Below are 17,313 nucleotides of genomic sequence, written 5' to 3' on the forward strand. Positions count from 1 at the left end.
TTTGGACATGACATGAGTAGTAGGGTGTGTCCTAGCCCTGGTACAGAGCGTTAGTGAGTTATCTCTAACGCGCTGCCAGGCGCTCGGCTTTGCTTATAGACAAATAATTCCACTGCCCTGCGAGGGGACAAAACCACTTCGCCACTCACCTAAACAAAGGCCGTTTTGTGTTGTTGAAAGTCTATTCTCCAGGGTGGGAAGCCTCTCAGGACCCCACCTTCTCTGTATAATACACTTTTTGGGCAGTAAATAAAATATGTCCGCCAGATGGAAATTAATGTATCCACTCCACTGCGCCCTCTACACATCTGGTCAATATAAATTACCATTGACTAGATCTGTAGAGGGCGCAGTGGAATAAATAACATCATTTCCATCTGGCGGACACATTTTATTTTCTGCCCAAAAAGTGTATTTTACAGAGAAGGTGGGGTGCTGAGAGGCTTCCCACCATGGAGAATAGACTTTCAACAACACAAAACAGCCTTTGTTTCGGTGAGTAGCGAAGTGGTTTTGTTTATTTGTGGCAGAGCGTTAGAGAGGACCAGGGCTATGTGTGTCCATGCTGTAAATGTTTTAAAGTGTCTTCTCCTACCTGATGTCAGGATGAATCCAGCTGCTCTCATCAGACAGACGAACCATGAAGCTCTGAGGAGAAGAACCTTCATGTTGATCATCTAACTAATCATCGATCAACACATAGCCTACCAACGATACAACACATCCACACCCACACACCCGTTAATGGCGGAGTGGAGATTTGTTCTATTCCGTCTCAATTCTTGATAGACCTCGCCTCTTCCTTAAAAAAAGAAAACAAATGAACCACAGTTTACTGCAATAACGCTGTTGTTTGGAACAGTGAAAACATATTTGTTAAATCACGAATCATTTGGGAGGTTGACAACCGTGTTGTTAAAACTCACTAAAACAAACACGATTGTCATTTAAAAAGTGAGAAGTAACGTGTCCTAATGTGACCTTATTGCTTCAGTGAGCAGAGCAGAAGAAGCACCTCCCTAGTGTCTGGGAATCTGGGATCAGTTCTGGATCTAGAGCGGATACGTTGTGTTTGTATGTGTGTGTGTGCAAATTACCGGATACAGTAGGCGGGCTGTAGACCGGATCACACTGCTTAATTTGGAATAGAAACCAGGCTTTCCACAGGTACTGAGGAAAGCCTGGTGACGCGAAGTTAACAGAGAACCTCTCTGCTACGCCTGACGGCAACAAAGACATAATAATAAGTGCTCACTAAACAACAGACCCCAGAACAGTTTGGGTGTTCTTTGAGAAAGGGTGACATCACATGAAAAACCGACCCAGAACAGAAAAATCATACCAACATGACCATACAACCAAAGTTAATTTGTCAAGTTTGGATGGTGGTGGAAAAAGTACTCAAATGTTTTACTTAAGTAAATTAAAGTATCAATACTGCAATGTAGAAGTACTCTGTTACAAGTAAAAGTCCGGAATAAAAATTGAGTAAAAGTAGAAAAGTATTGGTATCAAAATGTACTTAAAGTACCAAGAGTAAAAGTATTTAAATGTTTGAAAATAGCAGATCTACAAGCTCACAACGCGTCGCGATGCGATGTGTTGTGAGCTTGTAGATCGGCTATTTTCAAATAGCCTGGGTATAAAATAGGACTAAAGTGGTTAATATGTTTTATATTATACTTTTATATCTGCAAAGTAACTAGTAACTAAAGTTTTCAAATAATTGTAGTGGAGTAAAAGTACAATATTTGCCTCTGAGATGTAGTGGAGTAAAAGCATAGACAATTGGAAATACTCCAGTAAAGTAAAAGTACCTCAAAATAGTACTTAAGTACAGTACTTGAGTAAATGTACTTAGTTACTGTACACGACTGAGTTTGGATAATCATTGACAATCAAAGAGGTTCCAAATCGAATTAAACAGAATTTCAGCATCACCATTGAGATGTTTTAAAAAAAACATCAATCACTCTGCAGGTGTCCTTTTTCACGTTTTCATTCATTTTCTGCATTTTAAATCTATACATTTGATATTGAACAAAGTGTAACACTTGAAGCAAAATAGGCCTAAAATATATACCACATCAAGAGTACAATCATATCAGCAGGTTAGGAAAAAGTATAAATGACATAGCCAGTACCCACATCACATACAATAATAATGCACATCACATGCATATACAGTATGTAGAAATAGAACATTGCACTACAAAAGCTGAGGAAATATACAAATGATCCAACTACCTTGGTAAGTACAGTATACATCCATCTTGATTAAAAAAGACATGTCAAAACAAATCTTCATCTGATTATACACATGTTGAATCTATCCTGATGCAACCTGACAGATCCCCTATAAAGCATGATTTCACCTTCTAAACTGACAATCTCTTGTCAAAGGCAATCACACCTTTGCCATCAGGGCCCCAACCTCTAGATCAGGCTAGAAAGTTCAGTGCTGTCTTTTAAATCACTTCTCAAAAGACACTTATAGTATATTTGCTTTTACTACATGATTAGTCTATTGTGTTTTTTCTGTTTTTATGCTCTTACAAGATGAACCTTGTATCATCCGTCCAAAAAAAACCTGTGACTACTAACAGCAAGGTCTACTGCAAGTGTGCACAAGTAAATCTGCAAATGATAAGTCCGATGATTCTCAAAAACTTGACTGAAGGCCAATGCACATGGTGTCTTGTTGCCATGCGGTAGGAGAGTAGTCCAGATGCACATATGTCATGTAAGACTACTAGTACTCCCCCAAGCTCACACGTGATTGATTTTAAAACGAATTTTAATTTAACGATTTTTAAAATTTATTTAACGAATTTTAAAACGAATGATACATTATCTTCCTTATTTTTTATGGTGGAGAAAGTTACAGTAGGATGTCTGCTTGAGGTGGTGGTGACCCTGGCAGAGATAAGATAATTTAAAAAAGCCAAAAGAAGAATAGAAAAGGCAGTACAGATAGCTTTGCAAAATAGAATACAATTAAGTAAAATGTTGTTAAATGGCATCTACACAGTCATAGATTGAGATCTGGGGTTTGTCTGTTAAAAAGTCCAGGATTCAGTTGCACAGCGTGGTGTTGAATCCTGGGTCTCTGAGCTCAGAGGACACAATGGTGTTGAGGCGTAATCAATGAACAGCATTCTGACTTATACTATGTGTGTTCCTCAGTTCCAAATTAATGGTATAAAAATCAACAGCTTCCATGAAGCAAATACTAATAACCAGGCTACAGTAAGTACTAGTTGGTAGTTTGTATTAATGTAACAAGGGGTACAACAGATTGTACTTCAGAACAATAAAACGTTTTGAGTTTGTCTAATATGCACTAGTAATTACAACTATTTAACTTCACAACACACAATGCAACAGTAAGCTGCAGTTTTAATCAATGAAGAGGTGCATCACTTTTCACAGATCCACTTGGTTGTATGTAATGTATCTGAACAAAACTTATTAGCCCATTTTCCTTCGCTGTGCTGGTATACTGCACAGTTCCAGGCAACGTAGTCAACAGGCTGTCCACTGGCCCAGTTCCTGCAGGGTAAACAACATCAACTCAGTCACTCACATACTGTGATTTAATAGAATTACAATTAAAAACATCAACATTTCTCACCCTGTTGTCAGTGGGGCTCCATCCTCCCATGTCCATTTGTCACCCGTGGTCTTTTGAAGTCCAATCCAAGATTCTTCACCCCCATGGTTCAATTCTCTGACGAATTCCTGAAGATTTGTCAATAATTGAACAATAATTAATTTAGTTTAATTGAGGTCTTGACGTGTTCTCTCTATTTTTTGGTACGATGCCAGCACACAACTAAGTATAAATCATGCATAATTCCAACCCAGAACTTAAAAAACACACACCTGTTCTTCTTTACTGTTGATGACCACCAGACGTCCTCCCATCTTCAGACATAGTGCTCTGCTTTCCTCCCAAGTTGTCCTTTCAGTAGATCTGTAGTAACAGCTGCATCCAAACGTCTGCCATCCACTGGAACACTTGACTGAACATCAAACAAGAGTTTTAGTGATGGAGTTTGACTGTACTGATAATACAATTAACACAGAGTAGACTGAGTAGTTATAATGAGTGAAGGAGCAAACCTATAGAAATTAGTTATATATTGTACAAATGTTTTTTCTGCATCTCTTTTAGAAGATATTTGTAAGTTTAACTAGTATTTAATAAACTCTAAATGCAGTGGTGGAAAGTAACTAAGTACATTTACTTAAGTAGTGTACTTAAGTACAATTTCGAGGTATTTGTACTTTACTGGAGTATTTCCAATTTCCAATACTTTTACTTCTACTCCACTACATCTCAGAGGCAAATGTTGTACTTTTACTCCACTACAATTATTTGAAAACTTTAGTTACTAGTCATTTTAGTACTTTCACTTTTGGTACTTTAAGTACATTTTGATACCAATACTTTTCTACTTTTACTCAAGTAATTTTGAATTCCGGACTTTTACTTGTAACAAAGTATTTCTACATTGCAGTAGTGATACTTTTACTTAAGTAAAGAAAATGAGTACTTTTTCCACCACTGTCTATTCTATTCTGTCTTTCTGCTGCTCATCAAAATCATGACACAAAGCTAAACACTGCCCCCTTGTGTCTTGTCTTGACATGACATAACAGGAGTCCTTTACCATGCATTGCCTAAGGTTGGGTAAGTGATATTTTCTGTTAAAATAAGTATGAAATGCCTCTATATTCTGATAGTACTATAGAGTGTTTGTTCAGTAACAGGAGTCTCCTCGTCACTGAACAAACACTCTATAACGTTTTAACCTTTTAACAACAAAACCCTACATTTAACAAACACACTGGATAATAATAACAATAATAATAATAATAACTAGAAAAAGTGCTCCTCGGAGCACAGGTCTCCGCCAGGTCAGGTAGGTTGTTGTGGGCCAGCAATGTTTGGAATTCGCCAATCAGGATGGAATAGGAAAAATCGGACGGAACCATCTTGATCACTTGACTACAGAGATAATATGTACCGATTTGCATGATGTTTGGACAAAATGTGTTAAAAAAGAGAAGTGTTGCAAAAATCTGCCTCCTGGTGGCGCTATAATAGGGCAATTTTAAAAGGGTGGCATTTGTTCCTCAACGAAGTGCGAATGTGTGTGCAAAGTTTTACCGCAATCGGACGCTGGGTTCATGATTTGCTGCATTTTGTTCAAAACGGGCCACTCCTGCAAAGTTTAGATGTCAATCTTAGCCAATCAGGATGGAATATGAGAAATCAAAGAGATCCGTCTTGATCACATGACTAGAGATCATGTGTATCGATTTGCGTGAAATTTGGGTAAAATCTGAATATCAAAAAAATAATTTTACTTTAGACGGCCTCCTGGTGGCGCTATAAAAGGCAAATGTGAAAAATGCAGGGCAAAGGTTTTTCCTTGGCCTCTAGAGAGTGTGCAAACAAAGTTTTACACAGATCGGTGCAGTTATTGGTAAAAGCACGAATCGGCCTGTTATAGCGCCACCATGAGGCAGATTTGAATTTTTTAAAGTGGAATTTCTTCCTCGGCCTAATGGAAATGTGCGTGTGAAATTTCACGGAAATTGCAAGCTGCGTTCATGATTTGAGGCATTTTGTTCAAAACGGACCAATCCTGCAAACTTTGGAGGCCAACCTTAGCCAATGAGGATGGAATCTGGGAAATTGGACAGATCCGGGTTGATCACATGACTAAAGAGATACTGATTTGTATGATGTTTGGATACAATCTGTAGGAATAATACCAAAAAATGGGTTTTGCACAAATTGGCCTCCTGGTGGCGCTATAACAGGCCCATGTGAAAAATGGGGCAGAGGTTCTGAATTGGCATCCAGGGAGTGTGTGTGCACAGTTTTGCTGCGATCAAGCCAACGGTGCCAGAGATTAGCTGCTGACAGACGGACGGACACACACACACACGGACGGACGGACGGACGGACGGACGGACAGGAAACATACTCTCTCGCCATGCCTTTCGGCCTGGCGGAGACAATAATAATAATACACTAATTAATATTCCTTCAAAAAAGATGTGTAACCTCTCTCACCTGCTGTCCCTCTTTTAAACTGGTGTAATTCACGTTCTAATTGCTGTATCTTCAGGTTCAGTTTGTCATGTATGGTCTGGAGCTGGTTCCTTTCGAGGGTCACGTTGTCATGTCTGGTCTGGAACTGGTTCCTCTCGAGGGTCAGGTTGGATAGTAACTCGGAGTTGGCTGGATTACCTGCAAATTAATGACCAAAAGGAGATGATATTAGTTTTTACTGTTCATGCTGAGGTCACGCATCTGTGTAGAAAAAAAAACTCAATGCTCCTGATCAGGTGTGTTTTATGTGAATAGGTTTCAACATGTATAATAAAGTACTAGTGAACCACATACTATCAATAGTGAAGCATGGAAGGGGTTGAGAAGGGTGGGTGTGAGACACTAAATTGTTGTTAGTGCATTAATTTGATCTTTGACCATCTGATACTCACAGTCCATGGCCCTGTCTACGGTTCTCACTGTAAATATAGCAAACATCAATGTGAGAATCACTGCACACGCTCTGACGATGTTCATCTGGATGGTGAGTTCTCTCTGGAGGTTGAGGTCTCTCTGGATGGTGAGTTCTCTCTGGAGGACGAGTTCTCTCTGGACAACTGGAGGATAATAGTACAATAGAGCTCAACTTTAATATGATCAGTTTCAATATTTCATTTAAAAGAACACAGAGTGAATATTATACAGAGTGAATATTATATAATTAAGTGATTTGATGCAATAGACTCAGAACCCCTTCATCTTCCTGCAGAAACATTCATATGTCTGATGTACAATAATCTAGTTGAATCTAGTCTTCCCAATACGCAATTGTGACTTTCTCCTCATGGGTAAATAGTTAGGGCACATATCACATGGGCTCTAATGTCTGTCAGCGAGTCCCTGGTTCGGGCGGATCCTTTCCTGCAGGTCACTCCCCTACTCTCTCTGTGTTTCCTGTCTCTCTACACTGTACCCAGAGAGCAACTTAACTTTTTGCTTGAAAAATCTACCCTGCAAATGACAGCATCCTATCAGAATACAATATCATTTAGTAGGGGGCCATAGCTGAGTGGTTAGTGAGCCCGCCTAGGGAGCCAGAGGCCCTGGTTCCCCCAGGTACGATTCCAGGCCACGCCGGCATATGTGTCGATGAAATGAAATTTGTCCCTGAGCAAGACTCTTAACCCCTAATTGCTCCCAGGCCCTCATTGGAAACAAGCCCGCAAGGACTTTCATGAACGTCCTGTTAAAAGAAATTATACTTATCCTAGTGACTTAGAAAACTGCAATTCCAAACCCTGCCAGCTGCTATGAAGTTGAAATGAACCAACATTAAAATGCTTTTTTGTAGCCTTTACTGTTGAAAATGTTTAAAACTCTATAATCTAGACCAGGGGTCTTCAACAGGGGGTCAAGGACACCTCGGGGGTCTTTAGAGTTACTATAGTGGAGCTGCCAATTTCTTGTGTGACAGGACAATTTTTATTTATTTTAATTTCAAAAAGATTAAATGTCTGAAAATACACTTTAACACAAATCCAACATATTATCATAAAACTAAAATAATACTTGCTGTCAAAGTAATCTATGAAGTTTGACAGCACTGCAGCATCACTTGGACACAACCTATACAGTCACTTAAAATAAAAACCATGTGTAATACTTCTACTGTAGCTACTGGCTAGTCTCAAATATCTGTGAAATACTTCTAGAGCTATAGTCTCAAATATCTGTGTAATACTTCTAGAGCTATAGACTATAGCTCTAGAAGTATTACACAGATATTTGAGACTATAGCTCTAGAAATATTACACAGATATTTGAGACTATAGCCTATAGTCTCAAATATCTGTGAAATACTCCTAGAGCTATAGTCTCAAATATCTGTGTAATACTTCTAGAGCTATAGTCTCAAATATCTGTGTAATACTTCTAGAGCATAGTCTCAAATATCTGTGTAATACTTCTAGCTACTGAGCTAGTCTCAAATATCTCGACGCAAGCAACAGTCAACAGACATGATGAGACAGTCAGCTAAATATATGGCGATCTAGCTTTAAGCCTCTTATCTTATTTAGTAAATTTGAAATTTTTATTGGATAATGTTTTGTATCTTGTACTGATAAGAGCACCACAATTACACAGATCTGTTATATTCTAACCATAGTAATCATAACCATGATTAGGAAATCATAAGATCAACCTTGTACGATTGTATGATGTACATTTAAAATTGACAACAATATTTGTATTTAAAAGTATGTTTCTCAGATTCAAAAATGTTTGTAGAATTGTGTTCATTGACCGAGCAGCAAAGAGCAGACTACACAGAGTGGCATAGCTCAATTCCTTTAACTTATACCTCAGACTCCCAGCATAAGGCGGACATAGTACAGTATATTGTTTAATTAATTTTATATTGCCAACTGTAGCTTACAGTAATTATATCCTACATTAACCCATACAAATCTAAGCTTATCACCGGAAATGTCCCCCCTCCCCCCGCCCCAACTGTTTACTGTAAATACCTTTCTTATTACAACTCATATATGTTTTGCATATTATTGTATATTATTGTTTGTCTTTAAATGTCTCGATGAATTGAGAGGCTTATCAGGGTTATCCTTTTAGCATTATTTTCTATAAATCTGTGCCACCATGCCTCGTTTGTGCAAACTGTTAATAAAGTATTCAATCAAACAATCAATCCTTCAGAGCTGAAAATTAAGATACTTTAGTTATCACAATGTACAATTTAAAACTGCTAAATAAATACAGCTATCCTATATAATCCATAAACATTTAGGGGTTTTCAACCGTTTTCAGGCCAAGCTTAGCTTATAGAGAGATGAAGCAGGGACCCCTAATACTTGTATAAAATTGTTTTGCATTAGTTAAACTAGGCCTCAGTCCATCCATCTTCAGATTCTTCATTTATTTTTTTATTTTTATCTTAAGCCTTCCAGTCTGTCATACAGCTGAATGGCATGTATTTTTCATAGAAATGTCTGTTCAGCTACAAAAGAAGAATCAGTTTTTAATGGGTTAACTGTCAACAATCTTAGGGCTTATCTATTGATTGATTGATTGAAATTTGTATTAGGCAAAAGAAACAACACAGTTACATTTATAATACTTTTGTCAAAATGTCTATTAATTATTATCATATTTCTAACTAATATATAAAGTTATTTACACTTTTGCATGACTTGGTATACAGTACTTGTGGGCCTGTGGTCCCTTATTTCTTCCTATTGAAGGTTGCAACGCAAAACACAAGAACATACTTGTCGTCTGCATCGCTTTTTTTTTTTTAAGGAAAATGTCTTGTATGCAAAGTTGGAAAAATCAGGAGGTTCTTTCCTATTTCTTTTTTTTTTTAACAACAAAAAGGACATACATGTACAGTACATGTCATGATGACATTGGCAGTTGGTGGGTGATAATTTTGTTCTCTGACTGCAGGCTCAAAAAAGCCCCACAAATAACTTTAAAATGATTATAAATAAATGTCACATCACGAAATGAGAGGAGACTGCCATGTGACAAGCTGCTGTAGTAATGATGTGAGAAGAGAGAAACATTGTAAGAGTGTTACTGTGTACCTTGATCCTGTGAGCCAGAGCCGTGGTCTCTCAGACTGTCTGCTCCTTCATTCTCCACGTTCTCCTCCTCTCCTCTCTCCTCCTGCCTCTCCCTCCTGACTCCTCCACCAGACCTCACACGTGTTGATGTGCCTGGCTTGTCAGAAGTATCTGTAGACATCTTAATGAACGACACAAACAAAGTGACTCAAGTTAATTAACCATGTGTCCCTGTTCTGGGCCTGACATAATAAGCAAACATTTGGTGAAAATAGCAGATCAAAAAGCTCACATCATATTGCAATGCAAAACATTGTGAGATTGTAGATTGGTTATTTAAGTATAGGATTTAAGTGGTTAGTAAAAGTATATGTTAATAATGTGCATATTAATATTATAAATTCAGTGATCAAAAATATAATTCATTGTATTCCTAAATAATATTTAAACATATTTTTAAATGTCATCTTACTCACTTTGTCCGATATCTCTGTTGTCCTACATTGGGCTTCAGTGTCGCAAAAAGGTCTCTGACACTGTCAAACCAAAGCATGTAGTTTTAGACATACTTGCATGCAGGTGCATGCATACAGTCAGAGCACGCACGCGCGCGCGCACACACACACACACACACACACACACACACACACACACACACACACACACACACACACACACACACACACACACACACACACACACACACACACACACACACACACACACACACACACACACACACACACACACACACACACACTGCAGAACAACCGATAGACCCTTAACCACAGAATGTATGAGTAAACGTGGTGATGACGTGACAAACAGAGTTGTGGTTTTCAGATGTGAAATGCTGGGAGGGGAAACTCAACTGCTGTAGATGAACCCTCAAACATTTGACCAATAAAGTCATTCTCGAGGAGATACAAAAAAAGTACGAGTTAAATTTAGTTGTGTTCATGATAGTGGCGACACTGTGGTATAATAACTAGCAATGTATATGTTAATTGATGTTACAAATAACAGTGAACATCATGGGTCAATAAAACCTTTTGTCTCAATGCAGGCAACAGAGTGAGTTAAAACACTGTGAGCATACAACACTTCAGTTATCATCCCATACAGTGTGGTAAATGTACTGTATGTCATTGTGTACCATTGATCTGCAAAGAGAGTAGATCTCCTAGTCCAAGCTTTATTTAATCAATTACACAGAATCTGCTGTTTTACTGGATCATATAATGTAGGCCCTTCAACTTTAACAGTACACCTTAAAGACTGAAGCCAAGCTCATGAGAATATATTCAACATCAGTTAACTTGAAAGTATGTATTGTGTACTCTTTCCATTCAAACTTGTTAATAGACAAGAATAATGCTTTTGTGAAGTAATAGTTTAACTGACAAGTTCATTATTTCATAAAAAGATCAATAGGTTCTTAAGGAATCATAGAACCCACCACTGTATTTACTGTCAAGCTAGACACCCTAACTGCAAGCACTGCTTTTTCCTTCTTTATTTCTTTAGTCATAAATATATAAAACACAATTCAATATACTATAATGATATCGATATGAGTTAATTATAGGACGGACCTGAATGGAATTCTTATCATGCTTCAAATTTTATTTTATTTTATTTCAAAGGGAAAAACAAATAAACTAGGTGTTACAAAGTGATATAGGCTCATTCCCAATATGACACTGACATGGGGTGATTAGACATAGGCCTACCTGTAAAACTTGTAACTCTAAATATGGTAGGAGGCAGATAGCACCAAGATATCCTGATGCCAGGGCCCTGCATCGACTTTTAGGAGGGCAGGTGGCAAATATTCAGCCACACCGCCGTGATCCACCAACCCCTGACCCCCCCCCCAACACACACACACACACACACACACACACACACACACACACACACACACACACACACACACACACACACACACACACACACACACACACACACACACACACACACACACACACACACACACACACACGATTGCTAATAAATAAATGTAAATTAAGAAATAACTTACACATTTAATTAAATAACATAACTTAAGAAATAAGAAAATAGCCGATTCATTATTGGAGTACAGTAGCAAATTAAAGAAATCCAGAGATGCTAAACATATAAACTAATAGACTCAGTCAAGTCTATATTTTTGTTATATTAAACTTAGAAATATGGATTATAATGACAAATAGATAAACTAGTAAACTAGATGGAACCTAGTAACTATAGCAAGTTTTTGGGCGTGATGCACTTGCATGCGCTAGTGGTTTTAGCCTTGTCCTCAGAGCAGGCTTCACACCTCTCACACCCACCCACACAAGATTGAAATACTGAGAATCTGCTGCTGTGTTTTCTTAGAAGTATTACCCATTTGCATCATACTGTACTATGAAGACTTTTGAGTACACACACACACACACACACACACACACACACACACACACACACACACACACACACACACACACACACACACACACACACACACACACACACACACACACACACACACACACACACACACACACACACACTGTTCAGTTTTTTTTGGGCTGCAGCGGAACTTTGAGAATGCTGTGGGGGGGGGGGGGCAGGGGGGTTATCTGGGGGAGAGACACAGAGAACAGGAAAGAAAAAAACACACAACACTACAGCTGTAAGAAAGAACAAAGCAATGCAATATGGAAAGTTTGTTCATACTGTGTGAATACATGACATTTGACTGAAAGCTGTAGTAGACTATTGTACACTTTTTAAAATATATTATAGATTTTAATTCAGCTCACTTGTGCAGTATTGTGCTCAGTGTAAAACAGAGCATATTTAAACATCTGTTTATGTTGTACACATGGATCAAAATATTGTGTATAAACATGGTGACGGTCCAGGGGCCCTTGACTCTCAGAGGCCCCAGGGGGGAACTGGGCCACGAGGCCATCGACAATTTACTAAAAGGAAATGTACTGTATATAGGTCAATCAAATATCAATTATGTCGGTCCCTCCTCTGTATTTACAGCAGTGGTTGTTATTATTATTACATGTAAATACATGCACATATACTGTACTTTAGGTTACAGACTGTACAGTAAATCATGTATGATAAAATGTCTACAGGCGCTTTCTTGACCCACACATGCCTTAAAACCTGAGCAGTGTGTTTGAGTGCTGTGCCCACCTGACTGCCCGTTGTGGGTAGCGCGCTGAGGGGGTTAAACCGTCCCTGGTAAGAAGGGGGCAGTGTGGTTATCTGGAGGAGAGACACATGAGAACAGGAAACAAGAAAACACACACAACATTACAGCCCTAACAAAGAACAATATGGCTGACTTGACACATCAAGCACATACTGCTCAGTCATCATCACCTTCTTTACGTAACTGAAACAACACTGGTTGATGTTATGTAGCTTGTGAAGTGACGGCATTTAGTGTTTGTGGCGTGAAATATTATATTACATCTGTTGCTAAATTAGATAAACCAATTATTTAAAAGGATCACTATGGCAATCGTATTGAGCAGGGTGTCAAGCAGAGACCTTGTAAATACATACATGTACATTGTGTGTGTGTGTGTGTGTGTGTGTGTGTGTGTGTGTGTGTGTGTGTGTGTGTGTGTGTGTGTGTGTGTAAATATGTGTGTGTACACACACATATTTATTGAATGCTTGCACATACAGTATATACACCTGATCTGCATCATTTGAATGCTTTTATATATATTTATATTTTTATATATAAGTTCCAGAGACAAATCTACATAAAAAATATTGTAGTTCCCATTTTCTAGAAGGACTGGAAGAGCTTGAATTGTGTGATTATTTGTTAGTAGTCACTGTTCAAGGAATTATACCTATAAGGTCAGACACATTCTCGACACATTCTCACTGCTAGTGCTGTCAAAACTCATTTCGGTATTCGAAAATAATTAGAGTGTGAAAAGAATGAATAACATTCGAATGCTAAAATTGCCATTCGAATGTAGTTTAAAAATATCAATTTTATCTTTTTAATAAAACAAATGCTTTCATCGTGTCACGCATGATCAACAATAAAGTTTGATTGCATGCCATTGCTGCCACACCACCAAATGAGTCTGTGTTGTGCATGCTCGGCCGCACGCCTGTGTGTGTGTGTGTGTGTGTGTGTGTGTGTGTGTGTGTGTGTGTGTGTGTGTGTGTGTGTGTGTGTGTGTGTATGTGTGTCAGACACTCTGGTCACACTGAGACACACCACGTTGGTTCAGCCCTTAATTATATTTATTTATTATATTATTTATTTATTATAATTATGACAACAGCGAAAGCTTTTGTGTAATGTAGAGGAGTTCAGCTCTGCTTTTCTCTGTCCGTGTGCGGCATGCAGTTAAGCTGTAGTTCCGCCTCTACAAGCCCACAACGGTGTGGGCTTGTAAGTCAGCTGTGTTCCCTGCGCGACACCGCTGGAAACCGAAGCAAAAACAGGCACTAGGCAGGAACGCACAAAGATAAAGCGGTGATGGGTCATGACGAGAGAGAGACCCAATATATATTGCTCTCCTCTTATCAAAAAACCTGAAAATGAACATAAATGAAAGCTATAACCCTTAACTAATATAGTTGGTTTCACTATTTTGTTTAGCCTGTTGTTATAGCAACTATAAATTATTTTATATAATTCTATATTATATAAAATATTCAAATATAATTGAATATTAAAAATAATAAAGCATTGAAATTCGAATGGGATTATAGAGGAGACAGCCCTACTCCCAACTCATCAAATACAAATTCAATACAAACTCATGGTCACATTCCTGGGCGTCACTTTCCGACACCAACGATAGGCTACTCTCTCTAAATCTTTACTTCGACGGAAGCGGCGCCCCAACCCGAGATACTATGTCAGCCACTCCTGCCTGGGTCAGTCTATGGGGGAAAGCTGCCTGTTTCTCGTTTCCTCATGCAGTTCAGCCCAATGAACACAGGAACTGTCTTCAGCCAATCAATCAAAATGTTGCATTTGCAAATGAACTGCCTGAACAGAGCTTTTCAGGAAGAGAGCTACTGTATAGTGCATTTGAGGCCAAGTTCTCCCTCAGTTCTGTTTAGTTTAGTTCAGCTTAGTCAGTGGATGACGTAATATGATCTCATAGGCATTCTCTCACTCAATGCCTGCACGCCCTGCAGGCAGGAACACACAAAACAACACGTCCGTGTAACAAGTGAAACTTGCTTCAACTACTATGCTACTAATAAAAATGCTGAATGAATTGACTCGATATATATAATTATATTATACTACATGGGTGTTTAAATATATGATGCTGTGGTTGTTTGTATATCGTATTACTAAGGGTGTGTAGATGATGATGTTGTGGGATTTCTATAGAAGTGGATTGCGTCACCACTGGGCCAGCATCAAAACACACCAGTGACTAGAGGTCATTGGTGACGCCTGGTCATGTGACCAAGCTGCCATATTTGATGAGTTCCAAGTGAGAATGTGTTGCCAGTGACATGGGAACCCTAGTGGTCAGACTTTGTACTCACAGTACATTACCAATGGGCTCCTGGTAGGTAGTAAAGGTCCCCTGGTCACTGGCCCCATCTGACACTGACTGTAAATACAGGCCTAAGGAAAAAACAAAACACTTGTTTAGAACCGTAAAGAATATGTGAAAATACAATAATGTTTCTGAATGTTTCTCAAACTCTCTAAAATCTATGATTTTGAAAAACATACATTAGGGCGGCCATAGCTGAGTGGTTAGTGAGCCCGCCTAGGGAACCAGCTGGCCCTGGTTGCCCCAGGTTCGATTCCAGGCTATCCCAGCATATGTGCCGATGATATGAAATTTGTCCCTGAGCAAGACTCTTAACCCCAATTGCTCACAGGTTCTCATTGGAAACAAGACCGCAAGGACTTTCATGAACGACCTGTTAAAAGGAATTATCCTTATCCTTATCCTTAGGCTATTTTATTCTACAGAACGGGTCCTGATGACCTTTGCTTTGATGTGTGCACTGAGCTGAGAGCAGCACCTCCATCTGTTTACACTTTGAGATAAAAGAGGGAAATGGATAAACTGACATCCATGCTCCACAACACAGTGTGTTGAGAGAGGATGTTGTGTTGTCATCCTCTCTCAACACACTGCTGTTGTGAAGCATGGATGTCAGTTTATCCAAGTCATAAAGCTAGATAAATGTGTGCTTGAGACACAGCTTCACATTTTATCAACACTCACACAAACACTAATCCTTCAAATTACACTCATAAGTGTCTAGCCTACACCATTGTAATTTGTATCTAATAAAACATGAAATTACTTATTTTATATATATATATATATATATATATATATATATATATATATATATATATATATATATATATATATATATATATCAGGTTTAATGCAATAATGAACATCACTGAACATGATCCTGTACATATTGGGCGCGTTCGAAAATACAGCACTGAGCGCACTGGCCAATACAAACTAATAGGCGAGTGTGCTCCGGTGCGTAATTTTCGAACGCACCCATTATAACCAATGTAAAAACATCATTGAAGAGTTCAAACACAACTTGGAACCCACAATGTAATTCCATCAAATGTTGCACACGTAACAAAATCACCCACAGAAAAGTGTTTCTGCCTTAAAAAAAGATTTTTGTTTTGTTTTAAATATAATAATTTTATTTCCAAACCATCTACAAATATTATTTAGTAATTTAAATGTCACAGCAGGTGCATCAAAGTACATAACACATAACATAAATCACCAAATATTAAAATATTTTAAGGTGTTTTTTAGGCCAAGGACCCCTTAGCTGAGAGAGAAATGAAGCAGGGACTCCCACTACATATAGGATTCATGTTAAATGTGTGTTTTCAGACATTTAGCCACTTCAACCCTCAATACCTTGTAAACTTGACCTTTGGCTCAGTACTTGGTCTGCTCTTTTTTCCCTCTACACCAAACCTCTTCGCCGAAAGTAAAGACCATATCACACAAATAGCTGAAAACCATTAAATAATCTCAATAGTTACTGAGAAATATCCACTTGAAGCTTGTTAGCATTTTGTTACAATGCTAGTGGAAATGAATGGGTTCAGCTAGCCAGTAGTGTCAGGTTTGTCTGCTGTGTCATTCATTCTGTATAGTAATTTAAAGTTGGGATGTATGTGGCAGCCGGGTATGGTCTAGGTCAGTGGTTCCCAAACTGGGGGTCGGGACCCACAGGGGGGTCCCCAAATGATTTTGGGTGGTCCACAGATGATTAGCTTAATGTGCAACATTGTTTTCTCAGTCAACAGTAAACAAACCAACACATAGTATACTGTACATGTAAACACAGGGTATCTGCACACTTCTTTACAATTTACAATTTACAATTACATTTTTAACCAAATTGGCCAAATTGTCAAATATTACGTAAGAAAGAGGCAAACATTGTGAAAATAGCCGAATATTTATCTGTGGAAATGAGTCAATCTAAATGTAATGCCTCAACTCCTACAATTCCAAGTGCTTGTCAAGGAGGGGGGGTCCCTGCAGTTCAAAATGATTACTTTGGGGGGTCACGGCCTGAAAAGTTTGGGAACCCTTGGTCTAGGGGCCATCTGTGAGCGGGGGAGGCAGGGTGTCT

At 38.5% G+C, this 17,313-nt stretch overlaps 2 protein-coding genes and 1 long non-coding RNA gene across 6 annotated transcripts in view; 1 reads left to right on the plus strand and 2 right to left on the minus strand.

The window, feature by feature from the left end:
• LOC308080255 (NACHT, LRR and PYD domains-containing protein 3-like) overlaps positions 1-858 on the minus strand; it is a 126,622-nt gene extending 125,764 nt beyond the window's left edge. For all 3 annotated transcript variants that reach the window (XM_080422031.1, XM_080422033.1, XM_080422032.1), the window contains exon 1: positions 596-858. In XM_080422031.1, the coding sequence (XP_080278157.1) occupies positions 596-677 (82 nt within the window). In that variant the 5' untranslated portion in view covers positions 678-858. The remainder of the gene's footprint in view (positions 1-595) is intronic.
• Positions 1-17,313, minus strand: part of LOC308080272 (uncharacterized protein) — a 117,945-nt gene that overhangs the window by 92,399 nt on the left and 8,233 nt on the right. Inside the window, exons 2-8 of one of the 2 annotated variants that reach the window (XR_013932678.1) lie at positions 10,131-10,190; positions 9,676-9,835; positions 6,523-6,687; positions 6,092-6,268; positions 3,886-4,025; positions 3,635-3,741; positions 2,513-3,552 (exon numbers count right to left, since the gene is read on the minus strand). Coding sequence is in view for 1 of the 2 variants with exons in the window: in XM_080422065.1 (XP_080278191.1) it covers positions 3,420-3,552; positions 3,635-3,741; positions 3,886-4,025; positions 6,092-6,268; positions 6,523-6,687; positions 9,676-9,835; positions 10,131-10,190 (942 nt within the window). In the remaining variant the exon portion in view is untranslated. Of the gene's footprint in view, positions 1-2,080; positions 3,553-3,634; positions 3,742-3,885; positions 4,026-6,091; positions 6,269-6,522; positions 6,688-9,675; positions 9,836-10,130; positions 10,191-17,313 lie in introns of those variants that run through there. The other variant, XM_080422065.1, reaches the window with a different exon arrangement.
• Positions 6,554-17,313, plus strand: part of LOC308080286 — a 408,660-nt gene continuing 397,900 nt past the window's right edge. Inside the window, exon 1 of the long non-coding RNA XR_013932688.1 lies at positions 6,554-6,637. This is a non-coding gene — a long non-coding RNA (uncharacterized lncRNA). The remainder of the gene's footprint in view (positions 6,638-17,313) is intronic.

The sequence above is a fragment of the Gymnoscopelus braueri genome, assembly GCF_963280865.1.
Source record: "Gymnoscopelus braueri genome assembly, chromosome: 24".
Taxonomy (NCBI): domain Eukaryota; kingdom Metazoa; phylum Chordata; class Actinopteri; order Myctophiformes; family Myctophidae; genus Gymnoscopelus; species Gymnoscopelus braueri.